The 12,070-nt window shown below is 37.4% G+C and overlaps 1 protein-coding gene across 1 annotated transcript in view; it reads right to left on the bottom strand.

The window, feature by feature from the left end:
- The window catches only part of LOC126457983 (GPI inositol-deacylase), a 166,289-nt gene that overhangs the window by 61,925 nt on the left and 92,294 nt on the right, over positions 1 to 12,070 (bottom strand). Inside the window, exons 8-10 of the mRNA XM_050094745.1 lie at positions 11,186 to 11,454; positions 9,171 to 9,290; positions 5,290 to 5,508 (exon numbers count right to left, since the gene is read on the bottom strand). Of these exons, the coding sequence (XP_049950702.1) occupies positions 5,290 to 5,508; positions 9,171 to 9,290; positions 11,186 to 11,454 (608 nt within the window). The remainder of the gene's footprint in view (positions 1 to 5,289; positions 5,509 to 9,170; positions 9,291 to 11,185; positions 11,455 to 12,070) is intronic.

Raw genomic sequence — 12,070 nt, forward strand, 5'->3', positions numbered from 1 at the left:
TACTGAGATGTTCCATGAGCTTGGAGATTTGCTCCTCAATTTTGTCCCATAGAATTTGACGTGTAAATAAATAAATAAAAAATATACAGCCTCAGGCATGGATGTATAAAATGTGTTAACTATAAAACAAAAATTTAAAAAGTGATAAAAACTAAACAAAATAAAAAAACAAAACCCTTCCCATGTGCATGTGACGTTGATGTGGTTGTGAGGCCTGTGTGCTCTGAGGACAACACATTAGGCTATACTGGGCAGTTTCAAACATACCAGGCAGGTAAACATAGAGGAGACAGACTAATGATGCCCAACTCGAGCAACACGGTTCGAAAGACAGTTATTCGTCACACGAGTCAACAAAAATCTACATTGGTTGCCAAACTATGATGGTCTAATATCAAAATTATGGTTGAGTGAAAGTTGGAATCCAGAATGAAAAATGCTCGTCGTAGCACAAAAAGGGCAAATAAGTCCTGGACAGAGTTAGAGATGTAAAAGAAGAGAAATAGCTTTTCAACTTCAAAAAATTTAAATCAAAATATCTTGACATGTTTGCACTCTTTTACCCTATATTGCCAGTGCAGTGAGCTCTCTTAGCTGCAAGGTGCTGGTGAACCTGGACCTTGCAATTTATTGACTACAGTTCAGTCTTGTGCCCAAAATCCAGAAGATTTGCCAGCCATAGTAAACAATATACACTGAGGTGACAAAAGTCATGGGATATCTCCTAATATCCTGTCGGACCTCCTTTTACCAATGTAGTGCAGCGGCTCAATGTGGCAAGGACTCAAGAGGTCATCAGAAGCCCCTGAAGAAATATTAAGCCATGCTGCCTCTACGGCCACCCATCATTCTTAAAGTGACGAACTGATCTCTCTATAATGTTCAAAGGGATTCATCTTGGGTAATCTGGGTGGCCAAATCATCCGCTCAAACTGTCCAGAATGTTCTTCAAAAGTGACTGCAAACAATTGCGGCCCAATGATGGCGCACTGTCATCCATATAAATGCCAACGTTGTTTGGAAACATGTAGTCCATGAATGGCTGCAAATGGTCTCCAATCAATGATTGGTTCAGCTGGATCACAGGACCTAGTCCATTCCTTCTAAACACAGCCTGCACCATTATGGAACCACCACCATCTTGCACAGTGCCTTGTTGACAACTTGGGTACATGGCTTCGTGGGACTGCACCACACTCGAATCCTACCATCAGCTCTTACCAACTGAAATCAGGTCTCATCTGACTAGGCCACAGTTTTCCAGTTATCTACAGTCCAATCAATATGGCCATGAGCCCAGGAGAGGCATTACATGCGATGTTATGGTTTTAGTAAAAGCACTCATGTCAGTCATCTGCTGCCACACCCCATTCATGCCAAATTTCATCGCACTATCCTAACCGATACATCCAGTGTGCATCCCACATTGATTTCTGTGGTTATTTGATGCAGTGTTGCTTGTATGTTAGCACTGTCAACTCTACACAAATGCCACTGCTCTCGATCATTAAGTGAAAGCCGATGGCCACTGTGTTGTCTGTGATGAGAGGTAATGCCTGAAATTTGGTATTCTTGTCACACTATCGACATGGATGAGCTCAGAATATTGAATTCCCTATAGAACCCAAATTGTTGTCCCATGACTTTTGTCACCTCAGTGTATGATATCATATAGCTGAAGAGCATACATATAATAGCTAGTTGACTGCACAGCAGCAAGGAGAGCTCCACCTACCAACCCAAGGGAGCCAATGGGTCCGATGATGGTTTTATAGAAAAAACCGAAACCGGTTACTCATTAAAACAGACATAACGTGATCAAGACTGAACTTTAATCTAAATATAACAATTAATTGATCACTGTATTCCAAAAATGTTTACCAAAATTGTAAAAAAGTTTTCCTGGGGGGAGGGGAGGATAAAATTTCTGGGGAGGAGGGGAGATGCTAAAACAAGTTTATGATTCCTAGGTGGCAGTTGATTCTTTTCCCCAAGGGGATCATTTGTCCCCCCCCCCCCCCCCCCCCCCTCCCCTGATTACATGGTGTGAGTGTAAAACCAGACAGACATAAATTTATATGCTGCTTGAGTGTGGGATGCATCTGCAGTAGGAAGTAATCCGAGAGTGGGGATGCATTTATAATAGGAAGTATCCCAGAGTGGGGATGCTTGCACCCTAAACTTTAATTATGTCATGAAAAATGTGTCATTCTGCACGACATGACAGATGCCACGCTGAACGAAATGATGGCATAATTACTTCACTTGACATGATCCATTATATTACATGACATGGATAGTAATGCTAACAAGCAAAAAGCACAAATATGTCATAATGTTTTCATTTAAATGTCTTTGAAACTGCCAGATAAATTGAAAAGCTAGTTCTCTTCTTTTATACCCCTAACCCTACCCAAGATACATTCACCTTTTTTGTGCTGTGATAGGAGCATTTTTCATTCTGGTTATTAATATAGATGACCTTTAAACACTATGTTATATGGGTTGCATGTGGCAGTTCTAATACAAATTTACTGTGTACAGAATCCTTCTACAGAGTTTTCCTGTATGTCGGAACCACAACTGAGCATCAGTAACTTTAAGTGCCTTTAATTTACCTTAATGCATTAGGATATTGAACAGGTAGTTCAGTACATAAAAGAATATGAAAGTCAAATAGTCATTGGAAATTTGAATGCAGTTGTGTGGGAAAGATTAGATGAAAGGGTTACAGGAGAATATGGGCTTGGTTGTAGGAATGAGAGAGGAGAAAGACTAACTGAGCTTAGCTACAAACAGTGAATACTCTGTTCAAGAATAACAAGAGGAGGAGGTATACTTGGAGAAGGGCAGGAGATACAGGACAATTCCAGTCCGATTACACCATGGTCAGGCAGAGATTACAAAATCAAGAACAGATATAGACACTGATCACAATTTAGTAATGATGAAGAGTACGCTGAAGTTTAAGAGACTAGTCAGGAAGAATCAATGCGCAAAGAAGGAGGGTACAGCAATACTAAGGAATGAAGGGATATGCTCAAAGTACTCTAGGCTGTAGTTACTGCGGTAAGTAATAGCACAATAAGCTCTTCAGTTGAAGGGGAATGGACATCTCCAAAAAGGGCAATCACAGAAGCTGGAAAGAAAAACATAGGTACAAGGAAGGTAACCATAAAGACACCATGGTTAACAGAAGGAATTCTTCAACTGATTGACAAAAGAAGGAAATATGAAAGTGTTCAGGAAAATTCAGAAATACAGAAACACAAGACACTTAGAAATGAAATGAACCGGATATGTAGGGAAGATAAGGTGAAACGGCTACATGAAAGATGTGAAGAAATCAAAAAAGAACTGACTGTCAGAAGGACTGACACAGAATATGGAAAGGTCAAAATAAACTTTGGTGAAACTAAAAACAAGGGCGGTAAAATTAAGTGTGCAATAGGAATTCCACTGTTAAATGCAGAGGAGAGAGTGGATAGGTGGAAAGAGTACACTGAAGGCATCTACAAGATGGAGGACTTGTCTCACAATGTGATAGAGGAAGAAACAGAAGTTGCCATAAAAGAGAAAAAGAACTTTGCATGACTTAAGATTAAATAAGGCAGAAGGGATAGATAACATTCCATCAGAATTTCTAAAATCATTGGGGGAAGTGGCAACTAAACAGCTTTTCATGTTGTGTAAAATGTATGAGACTGGCAACATACACCATCAGACTTTTGGAAAATCATCATCCACAAAATTCCGGAGATAGCAATCGCTGTCAAGTGCAAAAATTATAAGACCCAGAGAGGCAGTTTTGATGTTGCAGTTGATAATGGGAACAAGTCTGAACAAAAATCAAGATATGTTCATAGGATTTGTTTAGCTGGAAAATGTATTCGACAATGTAAAATGGTTACATGCTGTTCCAAATTCTGAGGAAACTAGGTGTAGGCTAAAGAGAAATATGAATAAGAACCAAAAGCAAACAGTAAGGTTGGAAGACCAAGAATGAAGTGCTCAGATTAAAAGGTGTTTAAGACAGAGATTTAGTCCTTTGCCCCTACAGTTCAATGTATACATCGAAGAAGCAATGACGGAAATAAAAGAAAGACTCAAGAGTGGGATTAAAATTGAAGGTTAAAGGTTTGGACTGATAAGATTCACAGATGACATTGCTATCATCACTAAAAGTGAAGAACAATTACAGGATGTGTTAACTCCAATAAAAAGCCTAGAAGTAAATAAAATGGACTGAGAGTAAACTGAAGAAAGACGAAAGTAATGAGATGTAGGAGAAATGAGAACAGCAAGAAACATAATATAAGAAATGGTGATCATGAAGTATTTAAAGTTAAGGAATTCTACTAGCTAGACAGCAAAATAACCCATGATGGATGGAGCAAGGAAGACATAAAAACCAGACTAGCACTGGCAGAAAGGGCATTCCTGGACAAGTGAAGTCTACTAGTATCAAATGCAGGCCTTAATGAAAAAATTTCTGAGAATATACGTTTGGAGCACAGCATTGTATAGTAGTGAAAATATGTGGGAAACACTGACAAGGAGAAGGGACAGAGAACATCTGTTAAGACATCAGGGACTAACTTCCATTGTACTGGAGGGGGTTGTAGAGGGAGAAATTGCGGAGGATGACAGCAAATAATTGAGTATGTAGGTTGCAAGTGCTACTCTGAGATGAAGAAGTTGGCGCAGGAGAGGAATTCATGGATTAGCATTTGGGTGGAGGGTGCCACAAGAGATACAGCTGGAGTTGCCCGAGCCAATCAGGATGCAGTCCCACATGATTAAGTCGCGTTATCGTGGCCCAGAGGGGAAGTCATCTGGTGAGCCTCCTGGAGTACAGAACATGTCTATTCTCAGTTGCGATGTTGTTACTGTGACAATATTTATGGGAGATGAACTTTGGCTATGGACCTGGACACGAGTGATTATGCTGAGTTATGTTTCACCTTGTTTTCAGAATAAATCTTCTAAGTTGTAATTGATTCCGACTTCCATTTGGCAGTTTGTACCTGGGACACAACTGATTCTCTCTAGTTATTTGATGAAGTGTAAATCATTTTCTGTTGGTGCCTTGTGTATTGTAAAAACTACTGGGTCACTTTGTTTTGCTGTTGTTAATGGCTGAGGCATTGATACAGCTTTTCACACAAGTATGCAGATCTTATTCAAAAGCTATAATACACGTCATAATAGCAAAAAATTCATTGCCATGGAACATTTATTTACAACATTAAATATAGTATGAGATACCAATTTACCAGTAATACATACCTAAGTATTTGAGAAGTGATTATGGCAACAAAGAACAAGTTATATGCTTTGCCACCTGTTCCCAAAGCAGTATGAAACATGACACAGCTTCCAGTTTTTGAGAGTTCTACTATTTGCTGGCGCAGTACAAGTAACAGTATGGTGGCCACATATGCTGGCAGCTGAGGTGAGTAGAATCGTACTAACTGTCCAAGACTGTCAGCTATGGAGGGCTGTATGCTGTACAAAATACACAGAAGTTGTAAATTGTAATTACATAATAATTTAATAGATGTCAAAAAATTGTGGGTATATGTGCACGAAGATATCTGATCTCTCAGAAATGGAAGTAAGAATAAAACATGTACACAGTAACTGACCATTAATACAATCAAAAGATGAAGAATTTCATACAAAACTCAGGCTTGATGTAACAAACACTGATTACTTGCACCAGCACAGAATATTGGGAACATTGGGAATATGAGAACAAAACAATCACCAGCACTCTAAAGTCCAAAGCAGAGGAGTAAAACACACTTTTACACTCATATTCCCAAAGCAGAAGCTTTTGGAAACTTTTGTTACATAGTTTTTTCTGTGTGAGATGGTGTGACAGACTTAACGGGAAAGTTTATCAGGTAACATACGAGTACCAAAAGCCAGTTGACATATTGTTAACAAATGTGCACAACAACTCTGAAATATAATGTGAGAGTCTGAAGCTAGAGATGAGAAGTACACAATAAGATGCAAAAATTAAAATTAACTCTCCTGAACTTTCATAACAAGCTCACAGAGTATAGTTTAAATACAGGCTTTTGTAATCCTGCTGGGTGTATCAATGGGTCAATCAATATAATACATCTGGCAAGGTGCGGTGCAGAAACACAAACCTGCCAGTGCCAAGTGACTTGGCAAAACACTGGGGCTGCCCCAAATTGCTGCAGCCTCACTTTTCACAACCAGCTGATGTTTACAAGTTCTTTGGTGTACCTACTGACTACAACCCAGTGTTGCATTGTTTTCTTCTGGACTGTTATTTGGACTTTTTTGTAACCTATTGGCAACATCTGGTTTACACACAAACTTGTCTATCTGTCTAAAGCAGTACTGTCTCCACTCACTGTTCAAAAAATAGTTGTGTTTTCAGTGAATGAGCTGGCAGCATGTGGGTGCATCAAGAACGTGGTTTGTATCAAGTGATTCCCAGCCAAAACTACATACAATGTACTGCTCCTCTAATGTGAGTGTTATTCAACAAACTTCCATAGTGCTGTAAATAGGTTTCTTGCATTTTCAGAAGAGTCGGCAACTCTTACTATCTCTCATTTATTTGTACATAATTTGGTGAAGAAGCAAGATTTACGACAAGGCCCTCAAGTATGTGTTATCTGGTGGAAGCATGTACAAATTCCCTTTTTCACCAGCCCCCAATATCTACATAAGGCCATAAATTATTATAAACATTTCATCCTGAACACAGAAATTGTTACATTCAATTCAAAACGTAAAAGAGAGCCCAGACACTGTACTCATTTAGATTTCTTTATCAGAAATTTGAGTGCCTTTCCCTTTATTGCACATGGGTATAGCAATTTCCACATCCAGCTGTAAACTTTGCCTTAAAGTAAGAAAGAAAGAAAGGAAGGAAGATTTCAAATTTTGAAATTTACCAGACCTTCTTATACACAATCTGTTCAAATTTATAGATTTTTGTCACAGATCATGGTGTGTCATATGTCATTACTGTAGGAGTGCCACATGTGATTCTGAAAACAGGTCTCCAACACAGAAGGCACCCTGTGCAGTAATTCTTTCAGTCAAAGAAAGAGGAATAAGTCAGTGGGTGACCTGAAAAAATGCAGTAGATGAAGGAAGTTATTGAGAATTCAAAAATTTCACCATCATTGTTGGCCTTTTGCATCATTTTGTCAAAGATCTGTTGTGGTGCCCTGTTAATTCTTTTTCTATGCTGCATCATCATCTTGGATGAAGAATGTGTCTGTGTGAAAGGGAATCAAGTGTTTTCACTACTTGCTCTTTTCTTTTGTTTTTGCAATGGTAAAGTTAGTATTCATCCTTACAATGTGATGGTTGGAAAAGTCATCTTCATTTGTCTTGAACATTTTCAATATTGCCTGTGTAGAAATCTTTAGCTACTACTTCTGAATGTATGTTGACAGATGAGCAGCTCTAGCGTCAAATTCCTCTTGTACGTACTTCACATTACACATGATTGTAGTTATTAAATCTGTTCACACTACACCAATGATACCACATTATTAAACTGGGAACTATATCAATGAATGATGGGGGACCTCACTACATATCCATTAAACATCTTGTCAACATTCCTGTAATTAAGTATTTAGTTGCATTCCCTGTGTTATGAACAACACATTATCATTCTAACAATTGTTATGTACAAGGCACATTCAAGTTCTAAGGTCTTCATTTCTGTTTTTTATTATCATCACCATAGTCGCACAAAAAATTTTGAAACTTCTGTTATTTCTCAATGTAATCTCCTGCAGCCTTACACATTTTCACAATGTTGACACCCTGATGCTATGCCTGCAGCAAATGATCCTTTAGGAGTCTGTAAAACTGTTGATTTAGTGGTACAAGTGAAGAAAGTGTGACCTTGGAGTTCATCTTTCATCACTGGATAACCTAAAAGACTGTTAGGAGCCAGGGTGGGAGAGTAATGAGTCTGAGAAACCATTTAAATCTGTCTTCATGAGGAAATACTTCTGTCTCATTTATCTGATGCAACAATGCAGTGTCTTGTGAAAGAACACACACACACACTCTTTTCCAGCCATTTTCTTCACAATGCTGAAGCGTGTTTGTTCTTCAACATACCTTGATAGTTTGCACCTGTCACCATAGTATGGTTTGGAACACAATCAATTAATGGTCATGCCATTGTTGCCCCAAAATGTGGCAACCATCATTTTTTTGCCAATAGCCTTTACCTGAAATTATCTCGGTGGCTGGGAGTCTTACTGGCACTTGAAAAATGACACACGTTTTATCCATTGTCACAACTATTGAAAAAGGAATCTCATTCATGCTGCCATCATGCATCAACAATGACTGGCAAATTGCCATGTGCAGAGCTTTGACATCATTTATCGGGATTTACGACACACACATGGAAGACATTTTCTACATTTTCTGGTCATCTTGCATGAATGTATGCACAGATCCCACAGAAATGCCATCTGCAGATGAGAGTATCTTGTCATTCTGCAATCCACACTCACATTGTACTGATGGCCAAACATTTTATATCTGATGACAGTGCACAAGGCATCACTGGAATAATTCCTATGTTACTAAACCACTTAGCAATCAACACCATTTTTTTGTTATTGAACAAAAATAAGGCTGGAATAAAATTATTTTGAAAGGAAGAACGTGACTTATTTTGAGTGATAATCAGTGGTTACTTGGGGCAATCATCTACAGCTCAAACCAGTTTATCAATAGAAATATAGAGCTTAAATAAAGTCATCATACAAACCAGAACAAGTACATCATGAATACTAAACAAATCAGAAAATCAGGCTACGGCTACAAATTATTAATGAACTTCTATTTTATTTTTGGATTCAGATTTTGATTTATCATAAGTAAGGCTACAGTGTTATAACAGTTAAGGGGCTATTGTACAACATCACATCATACAGAAATATTGATTACAAGTTTCTATTTATTTCATCTAAGAGCATCAATAATGAAATTTTAAAGAAGGGGAAAACTGAAGGAAAAAGGGGAGAAGAGGAAGGAGGAACTAAAGTCTAGCAATTTAATTTCAATAAAGCTTTCTGTGACAGGTCTCATAATTTATGGAAATAGAGAGGAAGAACTCATTTAGAATGGAAAGTACCTACCTTAACATGTACTGACAAGAAGCATCCAATATTAGATCAATGTGTGGGTGTTTGGATCCATTGTATAATGCTGGCTTTGGTGACTGCAGTTTCACCTTCAATGGAGTTGCTGACTTGCCGCTAAAACATTAGTGAGATACGATTTTCTTAGGGGTCAGTGGAACTTAAAAAGGTAAACAGTTGACTTTTTTTTCTATATCCATACGTTGCTGGAGCATTCACTACTTAGGAAAAATGTTAAATTAGAGAAAAGGATATTAAAATGTCAAAGAAAATTTATCAGAACAGTTATTTAAAAAATATAACACGATGTAGAATAAAAAGTAGTAATCTGATACACAGATTTCACTGTACTTATTGCAGAAAGCACTGATCAATAAACATAATGATAAATTATTTTTATAATTATTACACATACATCGAGACATACTTTCCCTGTTTCAGACACATAAATGTATAAAAAAAGTAAAGACTGTGGTGAAAGTCCGTGACTGAGCTACTGGTCTGACTGTAGGCAGAGTTCAGCCTTTCTTCAGTGTGACATTAGCAGGGGGAGGGTGGGGGGAGGGCATTGCCCCAACCACCTTTTACCCCTGGGAGAGATCCCCAGTACTCATCTGCTAGTAGGTTAACTGGACCTGGGGTCATCCTGGAGGGACTGGTATGGGCAAAAAATCACCACCCCTATCTGAGACTGAAAACATATACAAGATGTATAGAGATACTCCAATTTTATTCCATAAATAGAACCTATATTTAATTATGCCCCTAAAAAATTATGTTGTAAAATACAGATTTAAATGTATGAGATCTTGTAAATAAATATTACATTGCTGCCAGTAGAAGAGTCAAAAACAATATTTATTTTTTGGTAGAAAATAACTGTGTCCCTATCTACTTCAAGTTAATTTTTATTTGCACTTTCAAATCTTAAATACACTTTTTGCATATCAAGAACAACATTTTCGGTAGTAAGAAAAATGTCACACTTCCTTGACATTTTCATGTCTGATAATTTGGTTTATTCCTCTTTGCTGTCTCAACCATTATTCCTTGTGTGGGCATTCATCATGAAATGATAGACGATAAAGAGAAAAAACATATTGTTTGCTGAAGTCAGTTAATTGTTGGTCCTAAAAAGTAATTTAAGTTATAAACACTTAAATCAAAGTGACAGAGACATTACTTTAGTTTAGCAGCAATGTTTTGTAGCCATTAACAGTAAACACAAGCAATTTGCCATGACATTTGAAAAAGCTGAGGTTAATAGCAGAAGGAAGTGGCTTGATACACTGTTATTAGATAATCCATTCAGCTGTTTTGTTCACACTGTTTACTTCATGAAAGATTTAAGAACTACTCAATTTCACCTTCAGACATGCCTGTAGCAGCCTGACTCGACCACAACACTGGAGTATATAAAGTTATCCAAAATGCAACCATGTCGAAAATCAGTAGTACTACCTATGAAGAAACAAACTATAATGTAAAGCTCTCTTGACAACTGCACTGATGTCTTGACAATTGTACTGTTGTCGAAGTCAGAATGCAAGCCTACAGCCAGAAAATCCCTACATACCTATGTATGTATGTATGTGTGTGTGTCTGCGCAACATATGATAGTTCTTGTGTGCATCCAATGCAAAGGCCCGACACAGCAACCGAAGTTTCATACTTGAAAAAATTTAATTTAGGTTTTCCATTTTCACTTTTACTTCTTGTTAAACTGGAGAAGTAAATTCTTTGCACAATGTCAGACATAACTACCTATAAATGAAACAGGTAAAAGCCCACTTCATACCTAACTGATGTGCAAAAATTTATCCCCCTCCCCTCCAACCCCCAACAGTTTATTGTTTTAAGATAAACTCAAAAATAAGAGATCCATTACTTATCTGCTTAAAAATTGAATATAGAAATTTGAAAAGCACATATTTAAATATAAATAACATGCAGACTGCACTATAAAAGTACGTCTGCAGGCTGCAGCATTTTAAGTATTCAGCTCAACTTACGTCACAAGTTTATGAACTGCTTCCTTATTCCATGGCACATAAAACTTTGCAACTGCTTGGTGTGCACCACTGTGGCAAGTAACAGGTTTTATATAAAGTAGGTATGCTTGCCACAGCTTTTCCAGATCTGGCAAATAAAATCGGTAATGCAATGCCTTCTCATCTGTCAGTTTTGGTAATATACTAACTGGACGTGAAAATGGCAGTAAAGGTGGCAATGGGACTACAAAATGTCGCTCTGATGAATGGACATCTATATGAAGCTGCAGCTGAAAGATACAAAAAACATAATAAGTGTAAGATAAAACTCTGGAACAGTAGATTTTAGATACAGTTGATCAACAGGTCAAGTCATTGCAAAGATTTTCATTTTTTTTAATTTATTTTTTATTTTTTTGCTGAAGACTGTGTCTTGTTGTAAAACGATGTACCAATGTTTAGGCCACCGCTGTAAGTGCCCTTAATCAGGATATCAGGGATATACCCTGAAGAGGGCTATCTGCAATAGTGGCCCAAACACTGATACATCAATTTAAAATATGATGTGGTCTGCATCACGCAAAAATTTTCTGCAGATTGACATCAGCTAAGAAAATCAATGAAAATACATTACAAAGATGATGACTGAATTGCTTTACAGTAAACTTGTTCATTCTTTTACTAACAGTTTTGTCATGAAGGAGAACATTTAAGTGTGTGGAATATTTCAAGGTACACATTAATAAAGAGAAGCATCTATTAAAAACTAATTCTTTACAATATGTTAACAATTAATTTTCATTAATTGTCTATACATATATTCCACATTCTTTTTGCTAACCAAAATCTGCATCCTGTGATAACTTGTGGAAATACTAGTAAAGATTTCATTAGTAAGCATGGCCT

Source organism: Schistocerca serialis, chromosome 2 (assembly GCF_023864345.2).
Source record: "Schistocerca serialis cubense isolate TAMUIC-IGC-003099 chromosome 2, iqSchSeri2.2, whole genome shotgun sequence".
Classification (NCBI taxonomy): Eukaryota; Metazoa; Arthropoda; class Insecta; order Orthoptera; family Acrididae; genus Schistocerca; species Schistocerca serialis.